This window comes from Nyctereutes procyonoides, unplaced genomic scaffold, assembly GCF_905146905.1.
Source record: "Nyctereutes procyonoides isolate TBG_1078 unplaced genomic scaffold, NYPRO_anot_genome, whole genome shotgun sequence".
NCBI lineage: Eukaryota > Metazoa > Chordata > Mammalia > Carnivora > Canidae > Nyctereutes > Nyctereutes procyonoides.
The window spans coordinates 5,635,400-5,662,138 of NW_026575129.1; the positions used below are offsets into that span (position 1 = coordinate 5,635,400).

At 33.9% G+C, this 26,739-nt stretch overlaps 1 protein-coding gene across 2 annotated transcripts in view; it reads right to left on the minus strand.

Moving 5' to 3' along the window:
• Window positions 1-26,739, minus strand: part of SSBP2 (single stranded DNA binding protein 2) — a 283,441-nt gene that overhangs the window by 47,445 nt on the left and 209,257 nt on the right. For both annotated transcript variants that reach the window (XM_055342209.1, XM_055342208.1), the window contains 3 exons: window positions 12,351-12,410; window positions 1,014-1,080; window positions 199-269 (listed from right to left, as the gene is read on the minus strand). In XM_055342209.1, the coding sequence (XP_055198184.1) occupies window positions 199-269; window positions 1,014-1,080; window positions 12,351-12,410 (198 nt within the window). The remainder of the gene's footprint in view (window positions 1-198; window positions 270-1,013; window positions 1,081-12,350; window positions 12,411-26,739) is intronic.

A 26,739-nucleotide genomic window follows, 5' to 3' on the forward strand; every position in this document is an offset into this window, starting at 1 on the left:
CTCTATTAACATATGGGGTTTTATTTTTTCATGTAATATGGTATCTTTGAAAATTTTGGTTGTTACACCCTTCATGTTTTAATATAGTTAAATCAAGCCTTTAATGAACATAGTAAAAGCCAGCAAATGATATAGTTTATTTATATATAAGATAAAGGCAAAACACTCAACATCTAGCTTTTTGTGTTGATTATTTACCTGTGGTCCTAAGGGCACCATTCCTCTTGGAGGAGTCATTCTCTGCATTGGCCCACCCATATTTGGATGTCCTTAAAAAAAAAAAAGTATGAAGATATTAGCAATATAATGAGCGTGAGTGCTAAACAAGGAGAGAGGAGGCTACTATCCTTTTCATAGGATAGTAGCCTCCTCTCTCCTTGGTGTTAAAATTTTACTTACTAAGGAACTGGGTAATGGACATCATCTCATCTTGGCTTCCATGGCCACTTTCATGCCTCTTATCACTACTTGCCCACACTCTCCATTCATTGAGATTGAATTTTTCTTCCTACTCTGTGCTGGTATACATCTCTCAAATCATTTGCTCCTTATACCTTGGAACAGTATAATAGAGCCATACATATCTGTGGTACCTAAATATCTCTGTTGGAAGGACCTGATTATTGATTTGTTAAACTAATCAGGTCACTGGTTGCTTAGCATCCTCTTTTCCTCCTACTCATCTTTCAGATGGACTAACCTATCTGAAAAAGGCAGAAGAAATCAAAAGTGGTAATCATTTTAATTTCCACTTGTTAGAAGTTATATAAAAGGTTTTAGAAGATCTTAATTAAAATATGGATTTTTAGATATTTAATTTGTTTCTTATGTTATCACCACCCTCACTATCATGTATATTTAAAGGCTGAACATGTAAGTCATTTGGCCATGTTACCTGCAAAAATGCAATGTATAATTATGGAAGATTTATACAAATAAAATTGCCCTTAAAAAATAAAGGATTTTTTTTGAGATTCTTCATATCAATTTCACTTTTACTTTAAAGTAGTCACCTTGTTGTCGAGTTGGGTCCATTCCACTTGGAAGTAATGGCTGACTTCCTGGGACACCTCCAAGTGCCTAGCGTATTTAGTAAAACAAAACAAAAAGAAATACTCTAAATATTTACAAAATAAGTGCTTTAACAGTTCTCTTTTAAAATTCCTGTAATTATAGAATGCATTTAGTATTTTACCAGGTTTCTTATATTTCACATTAATTCATGAATTTTATAGCTCTACATACCTACTATAAGTTCTTAGTTCTAAAAAAACATTCTACTTTGCCCAATTTTGTGGTTAACAAAATAAGTACTTCCTGGAAATAAAAATCTAGGCAAAATTGTCCTATTTCATCCCGAGAAGCATAATACCTTCCCTCAAAATTAATTTACTATGGGCAATAAAATAACTAATTTTGATTCTTGAAAGTAATCTCTCTATTTTCTACAGATTATTTTACTCATCTGGTATTACAATAGCACCAGGACTAAAATGCCGAGGGGCCAATAAATTTTTTTTTTTTGGAGTTACATTTTCCCTAGGAAACCATTTAGAAAAATAATACTCCAAAATAAGTTCAAACAATTTGGCTGCATGGAAAAAAGAAAACTAAAAGTGAAAAAGGTGGAGATTAAGACAGGGTTGATCTTATGAAGGGTGTGATACCGGATGTATCCTGCATCACAAGTTTCTAACAGTTGTCTGAGCAGCACTTAGAGCTGAATCAAACTAAGAATGATTTAAAGCTACAAATCCTATAAAATTTACATGTATCCATTCACATATACATGTAATCTTGACAATTGGCAAGAATCTCTATAAGATTCACTCACTTAAAGCAGAATAAATCTTATCTAATTAGTGAAAAATTTCAAACATTTCAAAAGAAATTCAATATTAAAAAATGTATATATCCAGATAAGAGCTATTTTCTTCATTGTTTTCACTTGGGATACAGTAGAGAGCTGCCATTCCTCAAGTCATTTTTGTAATTCTTCAATTTCTTCTTACAAGCACATTGAAAACATATGCTACCATATGATCTGTTCCCTGCTTACCTTTCCAGCCTAATCTCTTGCCGCTGCTCCTAACATTTTAACCTACAACCATATCAAACTTCCTTCAGTTTTTTTCAATTCAAGAATTTAATCAATAATGTCTAAATGCCAACCATTAAAAACAAAACAAAAGTAAACTAAAACTAAACAATCTCTCATCTCAAGAAGCTCACAGACCCTTATGTGCCTCTTGTTGACATATTTCAGATCTCAGTTTAGGGATTACTTCCTAGAAAAATTCTTCCATATAACCCCACACTGGGCAAATTCTCTTATTTGCTTCTGTGTATATCTATATATATTTTTAAATTTTCAAACTTACAGAAAAATTACATAGGCAGTACAAAGGATTTCCATAGACTCTGATACCAACTGCCCAACTATTGACATTTCACCACACCTGCCCCATCACCCTTTCTCCTTCTCTCCATATGCACTTGTTAACACCAATCTTTTTCAGAGACACTTGAGAGCAAGCTGTAGACATTATGTCTCATCATCTCTAAGTACTACAGAGTACAGTTCTCTAAATAAGGATATTCCTATACATAACCATAACACAACTTCTCAAGGCACATTGATACAACACTACCATCCAAGCCACAGACCTCAATTAAATTTGCCATTTGTCTCAACAATGTTTCTTTTTACTTTCTGTGACCAGGATCTTATGGAATACATGTTGCATTCAGTTGTCCTATTTCTTAATTCTTTTCCAAGCAGGAATTATTCTTTAGTCTTTCCCTTTCATGTTTCAAAAGTTTTAGAGACTGGGTCTTAAATTCTACAGGATGACTTCTGATTCCTTTCCTTTTCATGACATGACCCACACTCAGATCATATTTTCTTAGAAGGAATACTGAAGAAATGATACTGTGCTCTTCTCAGTGAATCACACCAGAGGTACATGATGTTGACTCATCCCATTAAGGGGACGTTAACGTTTCTCATTTTATTGTGTTGGTATATGCCAGGTTTGTATACCATTAAGATCATTATTTTTCCCTTTTGTAATTGATTACTTTTAGCGTTAGAGCTACTCCAAGATTGTTAGTATCCCATTCCTCATCAATCATTTATCAACCCACCAGCATCCATTGACAACTCCTAAATACTAGGATAGTTGCCAAATGGAGGTATTCTATGTCTATCAATCTTTCTACGTGGTTTAGTTGGCACTCCGCTGTAAGGTACAACTTTTCTTCCCTCCTTCCTTCCTATTTTAATCAATGGGTTTTAATCTATTACTATCATCATTTATATAATGATACTCAAATATTCAAAATTTGGCCAGTGGGAGGCTCTTCAAGCTGGCTCTTGTAGTCCTTTGACAAGTTTCTATCATATTTTGAGCATTTTCTTCCTTGCATGAGATATTCCAAGTTCATTTCATATTTTTTTCTAGTCTAGCTCTGAAAACAGACCTAACTCCCTAGGGCCTAGAGCCCTGATTCCTTCTGGTGGAGGACAACATTTAGACATCAAGATCTGAGATCTGAGAGTGCTCATTGTGACTTGGGTACACTGTTTTTGGCACTCTCAGTAGATGCTGCACTCAAAAATCTATGTGTGTATGTACACACATATATATGAATATACATATATTGTTTCTAATACACTGTAAACTCTGAGGGAGTGTGGAGCCCATCTGTGATTATTGGCTCAGAGAAATATTTATTGAAGGAATACAAGAAATAAAGTCCTGAGAATGAAACTGATTTAAAAGAAAAAAGACCCAAAAATATAATTCTTTTTAAAAATAATTTATTTATTTGAGAGTGGAGAGAGAGTACATGAGTGGGAGTAGGAGTAGAGGGGGAGGGAGAGGAATGGGGCAAGAATCTCAAGCAGACTCCACACTGAGCATGTAGTCCCATTCAGGGCTCCATCTCACGACCCCAAAATTATGACGTGAGCAGAAACCAAGAGTTAGACGGTCAATGGACTGAGCCACCCAGATGCCCCACAAAAATACAATTCTTTAAAAATACCAAGAGAAGGGGGATCCCTGGGTGGCGCAGCGGTTTAGCGCCTGCCTTTGGCCCAGGGCACGATCCTGGAGACCCGGGATCTAATCCCACGTCAGGTTCCTGGTGCATGGAGCCTGCTTCTCCCTCTGCCTGTGTCTCTGCCTCTCTCTGTGTGTGTGTGTGTGTGTGACTATCATAAATAAATAAAATTAAAAAAAAATACCAAGAGAAGGAAGAAAAGGAAAGTGAAACTGGATAGGAATGAAATTAGAAAGTGGACCAAGACTAACATTTTAGAATGGAGAGTTTTAAGAAGCAGTAAGTAACCAACACTGTCAAAAGTTATTTTATTTTTTTAAAGATTTTATTTATTTATTCATGAAAGACAGAGAGAGAGAGAGAGAGAGAGAGAGAGAGAGAGAGAGGAGGCAGAGACGCAGGCAGAGGGAGAAGCAGGCTCCATGCAGGGAGCCCGACCTGGGACTCAATCCTGGGTGTCCAGGATCACGCCCTTGGCTGAAGGTGGCGCTAAACACTGAGCCACCCGGGCTGCCCTCAAAAGTTATTTTAAAAATGAATTAGGAGAACTGAAAATACACAACAAATTAGCATTATCTTCAATTGTGAGTCTGGAATTCTGGGTTTTGTGGGTCTTCAACTGGTTAAAGTTTTATACTCTGTACTTAGTATCTGATTTCTAAATCTCATTGAGGACATTATGTTTTATCCCTGGAAATCATTTTCTTCAAGATTTTACTTTTTCCTGTTTATCTTGGAATCAGAACAGTTGACAAGTCTTTAAGTTTCTATTTGCCACTTAAAAATACAGCATAATTTCGGGATCCCTGGGTGGCGCAGCGGTTTGGCGCCTGCCTTTGGCCCAGGGCGCAATCCTGGAGACCCAGGATCGAATCCCACATCGGGCTCCCAGTGCATGGAGCCTGCTTCTCCCTCTGCCTGTGTCTCTACCTCTCTCTCTCTCTCTGTGACTATCATAAATAAATTAAAAAAAAAAATCAAAAAAAAAATTAAAAAAAAATAAAGTGAAATATTTAAAAAAAAATACAGCATAATTTCATAGAAATCTTGATCAATATCAAGTTGTCTTTCAAAATGAGTGTCCTTTTTCTAACTTTAACTCTTTGGTCATCGGTGTTTGTCTTTTGGTAAGTCAGATCTCTAACTTTTAAATGATTTTTATCAGTCCTGGGATTACTAAATGATGGTTTCGCCCACTAGCAAGGCTAAAATTGCTACATTCCTTAGAACTTTAATATCAGGAAAAAGAAATTTATACATCTTGTGGGTTGATATTATTTTCATATTTTTACCATGCTAATCATGTTCCATTCAGACATGTTTAACTGGTCACAAATTTTGACAGACATTCTTTGTTCTATAAACGATTTTCACCATGACAGAGGAAAATAACCTAATGATGAGGGCACTTAATATTATTATTAATAATATTTATTTATTAATAATAAATAATATCAACAGCAATTTATACTTATGACTCTTTATTTAACTCAATGCTTACAACAATCCCACAGGTTATTATTATTAATCCTTCCTGATGATGAGAAAGGGTTTAACACAGTAATCCTCTCTTACCTGAAGTTTCACTTTCTGTAGTTTTAGTTACCCATGGTTTCAGTTGCCCATGGTATACCTCAGTCCTGTAACAGATCCACCTTCTGGCATATTGACGGAAGGTCAATAGTAGCCTAAAGCTTCGTCACAATGCCCATGTCATTCACGTAACGTCATCTTATCACATAGGCTTGTGATCATCTTACATTATCATCCGAAAAAAAGTGAGTATAGTACAATAAGATATTTTGAGAAAGAGAGCTGCATTCGTATAACTTTTACAGTTTCTTGTTATAATTGTTCTATTTTTAAAATTATTATTGTTAATCTCTCACCGTGCCTAATTTATAAATTAGACTATTATAGGTATGTATGCATAGGAAAAAACATAGTGTATATAAAATTAGGTACTATCTGTCGTTTTCAGGCATCCACTGGAGGCTTTAGACTATATCTTCCATAGATAAGGGAGGGACTACTGTTCATAAATAATTTGTTTTTTTTTGTCGATGGTTATACTATTGGTAAGTAGTAGAGCCAAGGCTTCATATTCACATCAACATATTCCTAATGTTCTAAATATAAACCTTAACTCCTAGGATTTAAAATAAATAATATGAAATTTTATTTATTATTTATTTATATTTTATTTTTTAAAAGATTTTATTTATATGACAGACAGAGAGAGAGAGAGTGAGAGAGAGAGGCAGACACAGGCAGAGGGAGAAGCAGGCTCCATGCAGGGAGTCTGATGTGTGATTCGATCCCAGATCTCCAGGATCACACCCCGGGCCGAAGGCGGCGCTAAACCGCTGGGCCACCGGGGCTGCCCTGAAATTTTATTTAGGCAGAAACAAGTGGACAAATATCTTGCTTCTTAAAAAAATTAGTTCACAAAGGATTCATCATGTGATTTCAGTGGTGAGCTGCTCTTGGAACTTGACTCTAGTACATTATTTCCTTGAATACTGTCACCTATATTGTCTCCTCATAGAGATTAAATGTTCACTGATGATAAAAAAAATTGGTGAATTTATCAATGCTTTGATGATATAATTCAGTTAATAATTTTGACTTACTAACATTTTTGATGGGCCCCCTCATTATATGAAATGAAGTAGAATAATCTAATTAAGAAAATTCAAAATAGAAGGGATTTTATAAATACTTAAGTCTATTCTCATTTTACTAGTAAGAAAACCAAGGCCCAGAAAGGGTAAGTGACTTCCTCTAAGTCATGCATCGCTGGGCATTGTTGGCATTTCACCTAAGACTCTTGACACAACTGAGGTCCTTTCAACAATACCACTATCATTTTTTTTCCTGCAAAAAGGCACTATCAGTAGAAAAGATATTAAAATACAGCAATGTTACATTCAGTATAGGAAAATATTTGTTTTCAAAGCACAACTCACCATTTGACATCTACTTATTTATTTAGTTCTAGTTTTTTTATATCTCAACTACTGCAAGTACACTATCCAATATTCTAGCCCTTTGCCACATACAGCCACTTAAATTACAATTAATAAACCTAAAAAGAAGTTGTATTGGGTAGTTCTGCATTAGAATGCCAACCACACAAGATGAGGGATTCTCATTAGTTTGTTGATGTATGCCCATAAGTAGAACAGTGCCTGACACATAGTAAACCTCAATAAATATTTGTTGAAGGACTGAATATTTTTGAGAGATATTTTGTATACTCCAGTGAGGTTTCCAATCAAATATATGGCAGTGCACTTTCTGTATTGGCTGATACCCAAAAAAAGGAATATCTGTGATAAAAATATTATAATAAGATGTGTTGGCAAAAGGAGTAAACATTATGCCAAAAAAGTTCTATAGACATCATTTGAGTAAGACTGCCCCACATTTACTATGTTCAATTTTCTTGGTTTAGGAAGGAGAATGAATTCCTTTTGTTCTGGACATTTTGAATTTGTTAATTTCCTATGTTCTGCAAAGGTAGAAATTGCAAAGAACATCTATCCTAGGACACATTCATAATTCAAAGTCATAAGAAAATAATGTTTTTAATTGTGTTTCATTGTATTTCAAATAATAGTTTAAATATATTAATGGTGTAATTATTATAATAACAAAGAAGTAAGAAGATTTCAATGACAGAAAGGGATATTTTGAAATGGCAAAAAACTGTACTTTATGCTTTCATTATTATCACTAATTTATATTAGACAGGTGCAACATTTAATTTTTATTTTTTAAAATATTTTATTTATTTATTCATGACAGACAGAGAGAGAGGGTGAGACACAGGCAGAGGGAGAAGCAGGCTTCATGCGGGGAGCCCGATGTGGGACTCAGTCCTGGAACCCGGGAATCACACCCTGGGCCAAAGGCAGGTGCTAAACCGCTGAGCCACCCAGGTGCCCCTTAATTTTTAAAACTAGAGATTTACTGTTGTCATCCTTATAATTTCAGCTAAGAGACTAATATTATTTACTCAATGTAGAACATACTTCTCTTTATGCAGCTGAAGCCTTATGCTGTCACACTGATATCATTAAATAAAAGTAAAATTCTACATATGGAAAATTTTACCAAGACAAAATTATTAAGAAAGGACATGCTAAACAGCACTTATCCTGAAAAGAAAACATAAAGTGTACTTTAAAATATAGGTACCCTGTTATACAGGGATATGTAAATTTATTTCAGCATATGAGTAAACATCCCAACGACTTTGTTTCTGCTCAAATGCCTATTTATATTTTCCCAATGTGAAAAGTAATGAAGAAAAGTCTTTTTTTTTTAAGATTTGCCTATATTGGGCAGCCCAGGTGGCCCAGTGGTTTAGCGCCGCCTTCAGCCGAGGGCATGATCCCGGAGTCCCAGAATTAAGTCCCACATCGGGCTCCCCGCATGAAGCCTGCTTCTCCCTCTGCCTGTGCCTCTGCCTTTCTCTCTCTCTCTCTCTCTGTCTCTCATGAATAAATATATAAAATCTTAAAAAAATATTTGCCTATATTTGGCATTATGTTTTTTCTTTTATCATGTAAGAGCTATATATTCAATATTAATGGAGGATAATCTTATATATTGAATAACCAGAAGAAAAAAATCTGTACTTTTATTTATCTATTGTATAGCTAATAATATCTTCTTCTAATCACAGATGAAATGCTTATGCAAACTTTAAAAATGCAGAAATAAAAAAAATCACTCATAATACTATTATTCAGAAATAAAAGACATGTTCCTTATGGTCTTTAACAGGTATGAGTGTATGTGTGTGTGTGTGTGTGTGTGCTTTTGGTGAGGGGGGAAAACTATCTGAGTTTGTTTAGTGATACAGAAAAGATGATATACAACATGTGCTTTGTATCTTCTTTATCGTTGGTATAGATCATAAACATTTTATCCTACCAATAAATTTAATTCTATAACATGCTTTTAAGTAGCTGCATAGTGTTTCACCATTTAGATATGCCATCATTTATTTAACCACTCATCTAGTATTAGAGAAATATCCTTGAGGCTTTCAGTAGAATGGTCGGATGCAGTAGTGAAAACCAATAAATGAAACCAATAAATCCGTAGTTCATTCTTGGTGTCATTCGTTAACAGACTTTGTATTTCTGGCTGCCTTGGTTTCCTCAGCATAGTATTGAATAAACATTGTGAACTTTACTGATTAAACTTTTTATCTAAGAGAAGGGTTAAGACTTCTACTCCAGGTTATGGATGCTTCAACACCGATGACCTATTCTTACAACTGAGCCAATTTCAGTGTAAAACTGTATATATTTTTTGGATTTAATTACTATGTTTCATGTTTTCATATATATTTATTCTTTGCAAAATTGCAAATTTATTTTCACATATATTTATTCTTTGCAATATTGTATATATTTGTAATTTTACTTTTCTTCCATCATTTTAGAGATCATTTTAGAGACCATTACCCCTTCCTATATATATGCATTTTCTTGGCAGAGTGATATTATACCATCTTCCAAATACCCAGTCCTATAAATATACATACAGTTTAAACCATTGTGAATTTAGTCTAGAACCATAAAAACCATCTCAGGAGAACTTAAGTTAAAATCTACAGTCTAATCAGTAGAAATTATAAATTCTGAAAAATCTGTTTATTAAAGGAATGTGTTTTACATATTCAAAATGACTAATCAATATCATTGAAGAATATTTCACTTTTTATTTTCTTTGATATAATTTATCAGTAAAACAAATTTTAGTTTGTCATATTAAATGAGGACGAAATTAAAAAATAACGTATTTGTGTTGTTTTCCTATGCAACATTCCAATTAATCATCAAAAACAGCTATATGACTATACAATGAAACTGAAGAAACATGCTGTTGCTTGAAAAGGTCATGCTCTCCTAAATAAGTTAAACATTTTATTTTTTATTTATTTTTTAAAAAATTTTATTTATTTATTCATGAGAAACAGAGAGAGAGAGAGAGAGAGAGGCAGAGACACAAGCAGAGGGAGAAGCAGGCTCCATGTCAGGAGCCAGACGCAGGACTCGATCCCGGGTCTCCAGGATCATGCCCTGGGCCAAAGCTGGCGCTAAACCACTAAGCCACCTGGGCTGCCGGATTAAACAGTTTCTAAAACAATGTTTATACTAGTAACACAATTAATTTGCTCAGAAAATTCTTTTTAAAAATAGTATAAATGTAAATTATTATAAATTTGAAAGTCAGATTTTTTTTCTTGAAAGACAGATGCTTGAATTAATGAAGTTTAACTATATAAATGTGTGTGTGCGTGTAGGGGGGATTTGTGAACAAAAAAGAGCCCCTCATACAAGAATATAATTGTTTTAAAATACACTTAGGTAAAGACTGTTTAAAATCCTTGAGGAAAAAGAGCCTGAATCATAATTCTTTATTACCTTTAAAATTTTAATTGCCTCTTTTAAAACTCCAACGGCATCATGTACTTGTTCTTAAAAAAATCCAAACAATTCAGATTTACAATTCCATAACCCACTCTTCTTTACCAAGTGTGTTTTCCATTTTGTGAGCCTCTGTAAATACGGAACCCAGCATTGTGTGTTATACATGGTAGGCATTTCAACAATGTTAAATGGATGTAAATCCAGTAACCCCATCAGATTTTCATCATTGATATAGAATATATGGAGTCAAAAAAATTCTAAGAACACACTTGGTACAAGAAATTCACATTTCCTTAATTCAGGTTTTCAGGAATCTCTTAGATCTATATAACATAGAAAGCTATGGATGGGATATCTGAAACATCACGAAGACTCCAATGAAAGATACAACTTTCCATCCTTTAGAAGGAAATTTAAAAGACTCAGGCACCTACACAAGTAGATCTGACTGTCAATATACACAGGTTCACCCACAGAGAAAGTAAAATTCCCGTATGTTGCAACACTTGGCATCTGTGCACTTCCTTTTCCTATTTCATGCCATGTTTCCCTGGCCCTGCATACTGAATGCAGATTCAGTCTGAAGGGGAAAACTCCTCCAGCTGCTAATGTGAGGCCTCCCAGCACTATAACCATGAGATGATTCAGCACTGCTGCCTGTTTAGAGTTCTCCCTTGGGGGTGGATGTGGGTGCTGGCATGGCTTGCTGTGTGCTAGAAGCAGAGAACACCAGCAAACTGGGACAATTCAAGGACACTGCATAATTTCGGTAAGAGTTAAGAAAGGAGAAGCAGGACTCTGTTGCTATCAGATATGCCAGAAAGCACAACTTTCTTGTTGCATTTTCAGTTAGGAAGGAAGTGGAGGCAGAGAGTAAGGATGGAAAAGAATTTATTGGAATAACAGGGTTCACTTTAGAACTTGGAAAATGCTGAGGTATACAATAACAATTAAAGAAAGTAACAAAACAATTATCTCGACCTAAATAGTCTTTAAAATTAAGCTTTTAATTTTTTCTTGTATTCTATAAATGTACATTTTCTGTATCCTAAAACTAAATTATAAACTTCTTGCAAGTAAAAATTGTTTTATTGTCTTTAGCAAGTAAATATTTTTGAGACTGATTAAAAAAAAACTACATAAGGTTAAAAGCTTATGAAATTTCAGAGTTCTAGTACGCCAAAAAAAGTTAGAAGAGCTATTGCTAATGATTTATTTATTGATAGATCTAAGGCTTCTAGAAGCAGCTTATTCTCCATATATCATTATAATTGGGCAAAACTGATAGGAGTATTAGAATCATGATATTGAATATTTAACATATTATATAAAAATAAACCAAAGTATCTTCAGAGAAAATTTTATTGCCATTTTTTAAATAACAGTGTTTTAGCATTTACCAAAATTATATATATACTCATACACAGTTAGGTTCAAAGTATATGGTAGACTTCAAGGCTCAGCAAACTTTTTTTTCTGTAAAGATCCAGATAGTAAATATTTTAGGGTTGTAGGCTACATAGGATCTCCACCACAACAACTCAGATCTGCTACTGCAGTGTAAAAGAAGCCACAGACAACACATAAATGAATGACTGTTGCTGTTTTCCAATAAAACTTTATTTACAAAAACAGTCAGCCAACATATGGACCGTAGTTTGCCAATTCTTGAAGTAGATTATATATTATCAGAAGTAGCACTACATGGGATAGAGAAATGATAAATTAATATTTTTATAGGTAAGAAATATTCCTGACATTTTCAAGGTCTTTACTGATTCTTAAAAACAACAGCAAAACCCATAGACTTAAGTAGCACATGAATCTTACCTGGTTAGGTATCCTCAGTGGGGGCCTTGGACCTCCAGGGTACCGAGGTGACATAAAAGGCTATTAAAGTAAAACAAATAAATAAACAAAACAAAACAAAACAGCACAATGTAAAATATAGATCTGAAAATAAACTGCTTTAAAGAATTTTTAAACTATATAAAACATAAATCAACCTACTTCCCTATGTGGCTGCTTTCAAGAGAATAAATGCTTTTAAGAAAAATTACCGTCCTATCCTTTATTTTGTAGACTATCTGGAACATTTTCCAAAGAGAATATAAAAGCATCAAAAATGACTAAAGTAACTGAAGCAAAAAAAATTTAAATGTTAATTATTATTAAAATGACATTTAAATGGCAAAAAAAAAAAAAGATTAAGGAGTTTAGGCAACAAAATCTCAGCAGACTTCAGGAGAGCTTTGTTGGCCGTATCATTATATACATTGGGTTCTGAACATATAGTTTGGACTCGTTATTCAGTTTGGTTATCAATTTCCTTTAATAATTTTACAGTTGTCAAATTTCTTCACCTTTTCTTTTGTATCTGTTTAAAATGGCAAAGAAATTTCTTTTCCATAGGTCCTTTGTGGTGAAAAGAGCTTTGGCTTTCCTTTTCCAAGTGTTTGTTATAATTCAGAATTGATTATAAATTTTAAAATTGAAATTTCTCTGTGTATTTTAAGCCTTGGAAGTTATTAGCTGTGTAGTTTTAACAAAAGAAAAAAATTGTCGTATATTAAAATTTAAGTCAATTTATCTTGTTAGATAAATCAGATTTTGCTAAGATGTGTTGACTCTATCAGTCCAAAAAATGTCTGAAAAAATCCTAAAAATGATTTTTAATTATCATACAATGTTAAGTGGAAGAGTATTTTCGATCATTCTGATTTAGGTATCAAATTTTTCAAAGTAAATTCCTAACATTATTCAAAATTCCATTTTTACAAAAAAATTATATAATTTTGTTTAATTATATCACATGATATAATTACTTAAATTTAAGATTATTCCTTACATGTTACATAAGTAGCCTGTGAACTCTACATTGTTGAATATCATGAAGTAAAATATTAAGAGTGAAGTAATATAAATTAAGGATCAATTTAACAAAAGCTTGGGCAAGCCAAATCTATGATAGCTAACATAATTAAATTCCACATTTATAATATATTTTCTATAAACATTTTAGAAACTGAGCCTGTACTTCTTGGCTGCATTTTAAAAGCAGGGTTATTTTAAAAGGCAGCATCTAAAATATAAAATCCTAACAAATTTATGCTGTATGGATTGTTTCTATTTTATCTTTGGAATACTTGACAAACCAATAAGAAGTACTTTAGAGTTTAACAAGCAATACAGTTTTTTGCTGAGTTCTTATTTGTTGGTCATACCATTATTAATTGTTTTTACATTTTAGTTTCCTGTTAATCAGATCATTTTAAATGAACAGAAAACACTGGATTATTCAGGTAATACTGTCATCTCCAGTTGACATGATAAAACTGATAGACTTAAATAGATAAAACTTAAATGATAGATCTAAAACTAATAAAACTGATAAAACTTAAGTGGATTTTCCAATTTCAACATTTAAAGAATGTTTAATTTTCATGTATTTTGGTCAAAGTTGTTTCTCTTGTATCCTTTCCAGACTCTATTCTAAATAGAATTAGTTAACTATACTGCCAACTAGAAGCTTATCCCAATGTTCATACTCTCTCTGTTATATTTCTAATCACCTAATTTCATTTATGGAACTGCCTTTTAAATTCTGGACTCATTCAAAAAGTTTAGCAACTAAATATTGTATCATTGGTCTTGGAATGTTTGCCCTTTTTTTCACAAATAGATGTTTTATGACATCATCATTAATCGAAAGTATATCAATTTAGTTTTGAAACGTGAAGAAATAAAAATAGGTTACAAGTAATTCCTATCTATAAAATTCACTTTGAAATGGAATCCAAGGTAAAAATTACGTAAAAATATTACTGAATACCAAATGCTGAGATAAACATTGAGATGGACCTTATTTTAAATAGAACATCTGAGATTTGCATATTCCTCTGAATGTAAAATGATGTTACAGTGTTAATTTAATGGACTATCTGAAAAGAGAAATTTTTCTAATTGATGATACTGTGAATAAATGTATTTTGATGTTACTGTCATACTCTCCTATCTGACTGTAAGGCCCCATAAAAGGACTACTGAGAGGGAGAGGCAGTGCATGTGCTACATGAGAACCTAAGACTGGGAGAGAAAAAGATTCTCATAGTTAATTTATGTCTTCTTGTATGCCCTTCTCCAAGCTCAAATTTACATGATTTTTGGAAAAAAAAATAAGAAGAAAGAAAGAAAAAGAAAAAGAAAAAAGAAAAAAAAGAAACTCATTTATAAATTCCCATCTGTATCAATCCAGTTAACGCAAAAATGACAATAAAATCTAGTAATTGGGATAAAAATCAACTACTTTTACCTAAAATACAAAGACTGCTATGGGAAAAGCACTTTTGGTATTGAATTAATGCTGTTATAACATAAGCTGTTACTATTAAGGTTGATGGTTACCTTATTAGTTAACGCCATAGGTTAACTTGCCTACTTGTTGAGGTATAGACAACAGCAACCAAATCCGAAAGTCTGCATATTAGCAACTGAGAATATTCTACTAATATTTGTACTTTACCATTCATAAGCCAATTTCCTTTCAAATATAATTCAAGATATTAAAACTAGTTTAAATTCTTTAATGATAAAATACTAATCTAAGAGGCTGCCTAACCGACAATATAAAGTATATCTATTGGCAGATATGTCCATAGTCTCTGCACTAATAGCCTGGGAAGAACAGGTTCTTCAAAAGAATTTTTGGCTATGGAATACTCTTTATATTTGGGGAAAAAAGTTTTTTTTAATAGCTTGGGCATTAAAAAAACTTGCCTGAAGGTGTCATGATGGTGAATTAATATTTCAACTGGAAAAAGCCTTTGCCTTAAAAAAGCTATTTATAATGTGTGTGCAAAAATCATTTGAAAAGGAGTCAGGGCCTGGGTTCTAGTTTTGCAATAACACTAATTAGCAGAGGGGTCTTGAGCTAAAAAAATGTTCAGGGTTTTAATTTTCTCAAATATAAAATGAGAGAGTTGGACTGGATAATCTCTAAAGTCCCTTAGAAAAATGAAAAACCAAACAACAAACAACAACAAAAAACCCCACCCAAATACAAAACTCCATGATTCAGTGTTAATTATCTCCAGCATTATCTTTAAGTATACAGATTTGTACACTGCAAACAGCCACAAATATTTGAAGTGTGTAGGGGTGGGGATATAGGCATATGCACCTAACTGACAAACCACATTTATCAAGGAGCTGGAGAAATGTATTCCTGTGCATTCCAGAGAAAAGGAAAACTAAATTAAAGAAAAAAAATATTCCAACTGATAGATACACTTTGTTCAAATCAAAGGTCAATCATAAGAATAAAAAAACCCGAACTTATCAATTAAAAGCTATACTAGTGATTCTTTATTTTTTAATTTAAATTTAAGTAGCCAACATACAGTACACATCATTAATTTCAGGTATAATAGAGTTCAATAGTTTATCAGTCACATATAACACCCAGTGCTCATCATATCACATGCCCTCCTTACTGCCCATCACCCAGTTACCCCATCCTCCCACCCACCCTAGGGATTCTTTAATTCAACAAGTGTATTTTCAATACCTACTAAGACACTTTGGGCTACATCATAGGACATTTCAGTGAACAAAGCAGATAAACATCTCTGCCTTCTGATTAGGATTAAGGTTCCAGTCTTGTAATTAATAGGAGAAACAATTTTCTGGAAAAACTGTTTTCTCCATCAGTCCACTAATTCAAAGAAATAGAATGTTCTCTTCACCAAATGGCAAGTGTCAATGAAAACCCACAGAAAATAATATTTCAATCTGGTGCCTTCCCTCAGAAGTCATAATTACATCACCCTTACTTGATAGAACATGTAGTGCTATGAGTAAATGAAAACCAAGGCTATGCTTTTGAAAAGTTTTCTAAATTAGGCAAAACTCAAAGAGTCAGGTTCTTTATAACCCAAGATAAAATGAGTAGCACTCTTAGTATTCTGACATATGGAAACTACATTTATAGGCATAATTTCTCCTTTCTAAATGTTTCAGCTATCTGCCCAGAAAGAATGGGATATCCAAAAGTGAAAGGAATACAAACATACAAAGCAAGAGAAATCGATAAAATTTTGTAACTAAATGAATGGGGGGAAATAAACACAAAAAACCTGTAACAGAAATACAAACCGAAGGTCCAGCTCGTTTCCTCTAAGTAGTCTTTTAGAGAAAAGATCATACCATTTAGAATCATAATTTATTTCAGAATGAATGTCATTCAATCTTAAAGGATTATTTTCCATTATACCAAGAATTATTCATGGAATTTTAAACTTCTGCTTCCCTAAAAGAGAGATTTTCCTTTATTCTTTGCCCTTTCTGCTAGTCTGCCTCTTCTTATTTGATCTTTCATAAACCCTTAGTGCTTTGTATCAACACCCCAAGAATTAGGAGGAACCAGCTCTTTCTCTTTCCTCACACTAGGTGAAGTCAGATTGCTCAGTAGGATTCTTTCCTTCTCTGAGGATCCCAAATGTTCCTGATGAAATTGTTTTATAAATGATTTGCCCATCCTGAAATTACAGGTGCTAAGAACCACTTTAAGTCCTAACTTTTAATACATAACACATGATTTAACTGTACCTCTTAAATAACATATGGCTGAAATGTTAACTTTAATATTTTTTAAAAAAATATTTATTTTTTTGAGTATAGCTTTAAGTATATTTGAGTATAGCTTTAAGTATATTGAGTGTATTTGAGTGCCATACATTGTTACATTAGTTTCAGGTATACAACGGTGATTCCACAAATTTACACATTATGCTATGCTCACAAGTGCAGCTACCATGAATCACCATAATATTTTCTAACATTTTAATAGTTTTTAGAAAACACATAACTATGATTTAAAAACACCAGAATATTCTGTTTCTTGAGACTACCGTGTACTCTCCTTTCTCTACCAAGTAAGTTTCTGCTAATCCCTCAAGGGACAGTTTAAAAGGTCACTTCCTCTTTTAAGAATTTCTATAGGCTTTGCTCCTTCGACTTCCTTAGCACTTTGTTCATGCTATTATCATAGAGGATTCAGGACACTGCAGTGTCATGTGTGTACTGATATGAAGGAAACCCACTAAAGAGGAAAGAACACAAAACCATATCAGAGCACAAGTAATTATCTTAAAATCAAGGTAATTAATCCATAAGGAAAAACTGGAATCCTTAAAATTGATATAGCAATATATAAATCAACTTATTTCTATCTCTGTTTCTCTCTCTCTCTCTCTTTTTTTTTTTTTCAGAGGGAGAAAGGCAGGGTTTGAGGTAGAGGGAAAGAGAGAATCTTATGTCTTAAGCAGGCTCCACACCCAGTGAGAGCCCCACATTGGGATGGATCTCACAATTCTGACATCATGACCTGAGCCAAAATCAAAGTAGGACACTCAACTGACTGAGCCACCCAGGTGCCCAAATCAGCTTGTATCTTATTTTAAATATTTCAACTTGGCTTTTAGAAACTTTCAATTAATTTTTAAAGATTTTATTTTTAAGTTATCTCCATACCCAATGTGGGGCTCAGATTTACAACGCCAAGATCAAAGCCACTAAATTCCACTAAGCCAGCCAGGCACCCCTAGAAACTCTTTAAATATAAGTCTCAGAGAATAAATTGATAATAAAGAAAATTTAAGGAACACCTGGGTGGCTCAGTCATTTGAGTATCTTCCTATAGTTCTGGTCATGATCCCAGGGTCCTGGGATGGAGCCCTGCATCCATCTGGAGCCTGGAGCCTGTGTCGGGGCACCTTGCAGCGGGAAGCCTGCTTCTCCCTCTGCTCCTTCCCCTGCTCATGCACTCTCTCTCTCTCTCTCTCACTCTCTCTGAAATAAAACCTTTAAAAGAAAATTTAAAATCACTAAAAAATAAGTTTCTCTAAAATGCCACTTAAGCATTTTCTATATACTATTTATATACTATATATACCACATACTATTTTCTATATATATATATTTTATTTTACAAGCACAATTTAGAACAAATCAGTGATGAAGAGAAGAATAATATTGATTTCTTTAGAATGGACATTTAGAACAGTGTACTCTTATGAAAGAAGTCTGAGGTCATGTTTCTAAAACACAATTTTGAGACTTATGTAAAGTAACTGAACTTCTTTGAGGACTAAATTATTCTGTGAAATTTGCTTCTAATTTTTGAAAAAAGAGTATTTTAAAATGACTTGAAAGAACCCAATTATCAAGTTTAGGAAAATATGAACTGACAATTTAAAAAATGAACACTCACTTAAAAGATGACTTCATCGGAATTACTCAGTTGAAGTTTATAAGTTTCATACTATACAATTATAATAAAATCTGGCTTATAAAATTTTATTTGAGTGTAATTTTTGGACACATTTTATGGCAGAAAATTTTAAAGTATACTAGGTCAATCTCCTTACTATGTAAAAGGAAACCAAAGACCAAATTTCCTTTTTTTTTTTTTAAAGACCAAATTTCTTAATTGCCATTTTAGTTTTCTTACAGAGAGAACATCCTGCTACAGTAATACCTTTATAGAATGAAGGCACATACACATACTTCATTCTTATGACCAACTGACCATAAATAAATTGCCTGACTTGGCACTTCCTCCTTGGCCCCAAGCAACTGTACAACAATTCACTTCATGCAGAATTCTTTGCCCTTGCTACCACTCAACCAGGAAAAAGCTGAAAAGGCAGTGGTATTTTCAGGTAAGCAAGTTAATTTGCATATAAAGCACTAATTAGCATGTGCTTCTGATTCACTGAACTAAGAAATGCGACAACTGAAATAAAATAAATTTAGTAAGCTCTAGTTCTCTTTTCTTAAACATTTTTGGTAGAGTTTTGATAATATATGTTGTCTTTAGTCCACTTATTAGTGTTCTTAAGTCACATGTTAAAAGGCAATATTCGATGAGTAGGGAACAGTGATGAATGGATGCAGTATTATTAGAAGAGTATCATCATTATAATCAAACTGTTCATATAATGTGGTAACTTATAATGAGGTTCATGCGGAAGGAAAAGAAGCAGTTAGCACATTCTAAGAGAGAACGTACAGAGTTGTATTCAATAAATATTTGATTATTTCCATAGTTGGGTCATTGACTAAGTGAATGAATAACACTGATGGAAGATTTAAAAAAATAGCAAAAGATGTAATGAAGTTTGGTTCACTTGTATAAAATCTCACCTGACCGAAGTGTCTTGTTAAAACTAGGTGGTATCTATTGCTACTGTAAAGAGTAAGCCACAGTATTAGCATAATTAATCTGGTTTGTATAGTGAGTACATGCTTATCAATTGTGTATAGAAGGAAAATTCTGTTTGCTTAAATAGGATAATTTATATTTTCCAGAGGACCTCATAAAAGCAGGTAAGGGACAAAGTATTGACCTGAAGTAGTTACTGAATTATAATTAGATTATCCCTATCAACAACACCTAAGGAAATTTATAATTTAAATGACTATTAAGGCTTTTTACCCGCCTCCTACTGCTTTCAGGCTTCTATTTTTAGACTTTATTTATTTATTTGAGACAGAGAGGGAGAGAGTGTGTGCAAGCAGAGGGAGGGGTGGAGAGAGAGGGAGAAGCAGACTCCCTGCTGGGTGAGGAGCCCCGTACAGGATCATGACCCAAGGTGAAGACAAATGCTTAACTTACTGAGCCACCCAGGCGCTCCTGCTTTCACGTTTCTTTAGCTATTTCTGGGTTGCCAGGGCTGAAAAAAATGTTTCTTAGTTTTACAAACTAGCAGTTTTTGGCATAAAAGGATGTCAGGTTAATTTACATGATTTGGAAAAAAAAAAGTGTGTTACCTTAATTGAACTTTTCTTGAAGCACAGACCAGCCTTGAGAAGTGCTATCAATTCCTTATTGCAGTTCATCTCTTAGCTGTCTAATACAGTGCTGCGTTTATACGAAGGGCCCTACCTCCTCTTTTTGGACTGAAATATATTCAAAGGGAGATAATCCTCAGATCTCAGAAATAAAATGTTTAAGCTTACATATTTTCTTTCCATTAAAAAAAGGCTCAGTATTTGAGTAAGAACATGCAACATTCTGTCTTCTTATCATATTGTCTTTAGCACATAACCATCTTCAGTCCAAATCTGTAAGAAAATGGTTTTTGCTAAGAAGTATTTTGCTTCCATCACTGTTTAGGCAAAAAATATAAGATGCAAAGTGACATACAGGCAGAAAAGAATATATTAATTATATAAATATCAAATAACTAGCTCACTTGGTCCTGTGCAGATATGACTTTAGACAGATTTACTCTTTCTTCTGATATTTTTGATGTGCAGTTTAGGCAGACACAGGGAGTAAGACACAATTCCATTACATGAAAATTATTCTAGAAGATTTCAAGGGAACAACTTCCTCCAAACAAAATTTTTGGAAATGACAAATAAGGTAGGTTATAGGTATTTTTTTATAGTCTTGGAAAGGTAATAAAAATATGTTCACAATATTAGATTTTACCCAAAGCGTAAACATTCTTTTAATCACTAAATATTACCTTTTATTCACTCTGTGTCCATTTTTTTAGTGAATTCAATTCTCTTTACTGTATATATGTTCCTATATAGACCTCTCTCTCTCCTTTTTTTTTTTTTAAGAGAGGGAGGCAGGGAGGGGCAGAAGGAGAAGGAGAGACAGAATTTTAAGCAGGTTCCATGCCCAGTGCGTAACCAACTTGGTGGGCTTGATCTCACAACCCTGAGATCATGACTGAGCCAAAATTAAGATTTGGATGCTTACCTGACTGAGCCAGCCAGGCACACCTGATATAGATTTCTAGTCCCTAGTTTTCTGTTCCCTATTTCACTTAGAAGTAAATCTTTTTTAATTGTGCTAACTTTCTTGAACTCATGTGCTATCTATAATAATATTATTGAGAATACTATTTTGAAATATCTTTGGTGTTGTGACTTCTGCATTTCACTACAACCATTTTTCATATAGTAAAAATGCTCACATATTTTAATTTTTATAATTCCATGAGATGCTTCATGAGTCTTCTGTAGAAAAGTAATGAAGCATAAATTATACATCAAATGAATTTCGTCAAAGTTACTTTACAATTCATGTATCTTAATTTGTTTAGTTTCTTTTCTGTTTTCCATAAAAACCTCCATCAGACATTACTGACACCCCAGTGGATAAGACACTCTTGATTAACACATTTTAATTCCAACTAGTATTAAACTAATTTAGCTCACAAAATGACATACTTGTGCTAGCGCATTCTGCTGATAAGCATAAATATGTAGCTTATCTCCCATACATCTTAGATATTCTATCATCATCAACACTTAATTAAAATAGCTCATATAAGATAACTGTAAAGTATTACCAGATCCAGCTTCCTAGATGTTATTTTTGTAAAGCTAATCCAATTCAGCACAGACTTATAAGCAGGTTTGATTCTTTTGATATGGATTTAGTCTAAGCATCAAAATTGCTCACTTACATTATGGGCCTTTTCAAGAAGATGAGACTATTTCTCAAGCCTTTATTACATATATTAGAGGCGTGTGGCAGTGGACTTCTGGATTGTAAGTGACGACCATGCTATCTGCTGTCTAATAAGCTATAAAAGTTGGATAACACTCTACCAAAAACTTTAATAATTTGTTTTAGATCAATTTATATTTACAAATACACAGAGACACATTTTTATTGTTATTGTCTGTGAGGCAAGTAGCTTGAGTCCTACATAAGCTGAATCTGGCTCTGTGCTGCCTTCCACTACTGACTGAAGTCACAGACAAATCAACCCAAATTAATGTATTTAAAAAATTACATTATGGGCATGAAAATACATATTTGGGATTGATAATTTAGGATAAAGTACTACCTTATAAAAGAAGCTGTAACAATAGTTTTTTAAAATCACCCTTACTTTTTTCATTAAAGAATGCAAAAGTATTCCATTCTTCCTTTTCCCTATTTTACATTCATCCTTCCATGTAAATTTGCCCCATAGGAGAGCGGTACTTTTATTTACCTAAATGTACCATTGGGGGGAGGGGGGGAAGAGGAGAGAAAGAATGAAAGAATGCTGCTTTTCTCTTATCCTTCTGATAATATGGTAGGGAAGATTCTACTGGTTAAGTCTTTTCAAATTCTCAAATAGCAGTAAGAATGTTAAATAAACTGGCCTGTGGTTTTGGTCTTCTAATACAAGTGACAAATCATATATATATTGATTTTCTTTAAAAATGAAATGACATTCTCATATTCACTTTGTTAACTTACCTAAAAACATAAAATCTTTATTTATTTATTAATATTTAATTTATTTATTCATGATAGACATAGAGAGACATAGCTCCTCTATGCCACTGCCTCAGATTAGACATAGTATTCCTTCACAGGTCAGGGCTAGGTCATAATATACTGTCCTGGTGATCATGCCACTTTGCCAATGATCTTTAAAAGGTATAAAGAAAAAAAAATAAATACTAGAAAACCAAGTTTTTTGTTTTACATATCATTTTCTTTTTTTAAAAAAAAGATTTTATTTATTTTTTCATGAAAGACATAGAGAGGCAGAGACATAGGCAGAGGCAGAAGCAGGCTCCCTGAGGGGAGTGTGACGTGAGACTCAATCCCAGGACGCAGGGATCATGACCTGAGCCAAAGGCAGATGCTCAACCATTGAGCCACCCAGGCGTCCCCACAAAAATCTATATTTAAAGTTATACAAATCATGTCTAAACTTTATAGAATAGTCTTTCTACAGAACAAGTTTATAGAAATTGTTAATGCACCAAAAGTCTGTATTGAAAATAGAGCTTACTAATTTGACTAATGCTAGAATGTATTAAAAAAGCAATAATGAGAAAATTCAAATTGCACAAAGTGATTCCTCCATCTCCAATTTAAAATATACATTTTGATATACAACTCTTAAATAGATATATGTACATAAAGTTGATAAGACAATTCAAATGGAAAATATTTACTGATGTCAAAGTAATGTATATAATATAAAAATGATAGAAAACAGGTAGTATTCATGTTTGCAAGCACTTGAAGTAATTAATTTCTATTTTACTCTTTCTTGAAAAGCATCCTACTGTTCCCATTACTCTATTCCCTGGCATTCTATCTTATACTCAAGACTATACCTGCTTGCTGGGTATAACACATGATACCTGGCAGTAGCCCATATGCTCCTCTTCAAGGCACCAGCAGGCCGGTTTTCTTTGTTCCTCAGCAGGGATGAACAGTTTATAATAGCCAACACTTCATTCCCAGCAGCATTTCTTTGGCCTCCTCCCCTTTCCCTCCAGCCACTTCCTCATCTCTCGCTTTCCCTTTAGAGCAAAACTCTGAGTTGGGCACAATTACTGTCTCCAATTTCTCTCTTCCCAGTTTATCCTGAATCTACTTTTATTAGGCTTTTATGCCCATCACTCCACTGAAAGTGGCCTTATCAAGGCCACATATTGCCTTCTTGTTAAATCCAACGGTCAACCGTCAGTCCTCAAAGAATTTAAACTATCAGTAGCATTTGACAGGGTTGATTATTCCTCTCCTTGAAATCTTCTCTCCACGTGGCTTCCAGAATGCCACATTGCCTGGTTTTCTTCTTATCTCTGGGACTGCTCCTTCTCATTTTTCTTTGGTGGTCCCTCCTCATCGCCCAGACTTCTTGACATTAGAATGCACTAGGTGCATTCTAGAGCTCTTTGTCTCTATCAGTACTCATGATCTTGATGTTCTCATTCAAGCTTATAGCTTTAAATATTATCCATATGCTAGTAACTCCCAAATGACTCTAGCCCAAGCCTGAACCACAAAACTGCAGACTGATATTCTATTCCATACTCAACATCTCTTGAATATCTCATAGCCATCTTAATCTTACCAAGTTCAAAATTAAGCTTCTGGTATTCCTCCTCATACCTCTTCGCGGAAGTCTGATCTACACGAGTAAATATCAATTCCATTTTTCCAGCTGAATTAAGTCCAAAGCCTTGGAGTCACCCTTGATTTGTCTTTTTCTCTCACAACACATATCCAGACCATCACCAATATCTGTTGGCTTGAGTTTCAAAATATACCTAGAATCCAAGCACTTCTCACTACTCTTATTACGTTAGCCTAGGCCATATCTCTGGTCAAAAGTTTGCAACAACATCCAAACTGGTCTCCCGGTGTCTCCTCTTCCTTCCTGTAGACTAAACTCAACATAGTATCTAGAATAACTTAAAATGCTCCACTCAGAGTAAAATCCAAAATTCCTACAGTGTCCTATAAAGTTCTACGATGTGACTTTCTATTATCTAGGACTTCGTGTAGAACTAGTCTCCCCAGTGGACACTATGCTTTAGCTACCTAGACCTACTGTTGTACCTGGAAAAAGCCAGTTACGCTTTGAACTCAGGGGCTTTATACTTGCTTGTCCCCAGATAGCATATGCTTGTTCTCTCACTTTTTTTTAGATCTTTACAAAAAACAGCAAGTTCTTGATGGGTCCTTCTCTGGCCACCCAATCTAAATCTTTGGCAATAATGCTTATTTTCCTTTTAGGTCTCATTTTTCTCCCTAGTCCTTACCACAGTCTAATATATAATATTTTTAAAAATAACTATTTATTTTGTTACTATCTCCCTTAATAGACTCTAAGTCCCATGTGGGCAGGGAATTCTTTCAATCTTTCTTCTTTCTTTCTTTCTTTCTTTCTTTCTTTCTTTCTTTCTTTCTTTCTTTTTTCTTTCTTTCTTCTTTTCTTTTCTTTTCCTTTTTCTTTTTCTTTTTTTTTAAATTCATAGGGAGAACAGGTGGCCCAAGGTCAGGCCTAGGTAGCCTGCCCTGGGATTGCACCCTACTTCATAGGCCCCAGTCATATCTCCAGGAGCCTGCCTTTCACCGAGTTGTATGCCTGCAGACTTACTCTTTCAAACTTCACTCCTCACCCCACCGACTTCATTGAGTTGCAATAAATGTTTGCTATTGTATGTCATAAGCAATCTTTGCCAATGGTTCTCAAATTTTAGTTTGCAAGACTCATCTGTTAGAAATGAACAAACAACAACAAAAACACAAAAGATTTCTGCCTCAATCCCTACCCCCAAGAATTCTGATATTCTGGAAGCTGGTTGACTTCTAGCACTCTCGTGTCAGTACTACACAGAACACACTTGGAGGAACATTGTTCTTAGTCTTTACCCTTTAGATTTCCTATAAGCTATCTAGTGGTGGGCCAGTTAATGGTTCACTCACTAAATGTGGCTACCATTTGCTTTTGTAGATAAAGTTTCCCTCAAACAGTTTTGTTACAAAACATTCCAAAACACTCCAAAACAGTGTCCAATGCTGCTTTTACACCACAAGGACACTACAACAACAGAATTGAGGAGTTGTAACTTCAGTCTCCAAAGCCTAAAATATTTATTCTCTTTTTACAGAAAAAGTGTGTCAACTCCTCATACAGATACAAGATAAATTATTTCAGAACACCACCTAGTGACAAGCTATCTTTTAAAAAAGCTTAAGACATCCTAATGTATACCTAAGACAAATCTATCCCACCCATGTAGGGCATTTGTAATATATGTCATAATTCATTCTTTTCTTTATTCTTCCTTATAAGTTTTTTATTTATTTAAGTAATCTCTACACCCAACCTGGGGCTCGAACTCACAACTCCAAGATCAAGAGTGGCACATTCCACGAACTGAGGCAGCCAGGAGCCCCACCCATCCTTATCCTTAATTCCCCAAAGGATGGTGACCATTTTTTTTTCTGTAACCAACATTAAATAAAACTAAAATTGTTATAAATTGCCTTTGTATATTTGCAATTTACTATACATTCTACCCCCCCCCCCCAATAGCTATAATAAAAGCTGAAGCACTCTGGGAAGAATTTTCAATTATAAGATTTTTTCAAAAGAAAGACTCTAATTTCGAATTAGCTGAAAAACAGCTCTTATTAAAGATGTGACTTTAAAATATGATATTTTATTGCTTCATACTAAATATCCTAACACCTTTAGCTACCAGATGCAGCATTAAAGTAAAAGGAAAACCAATATTGGTCTAGGATGGCCAGGTTACCTTTTCCTAAATATTCATTTTGATAAATAAACAAAAAAGTAAGGTTTCTAACAGGAAAAAGTTTCATTCCATTCTACTAAGAAACCCATGTAGACTCTGAAGCCCTGATATTCTCTTCTTTGCTCTCTGT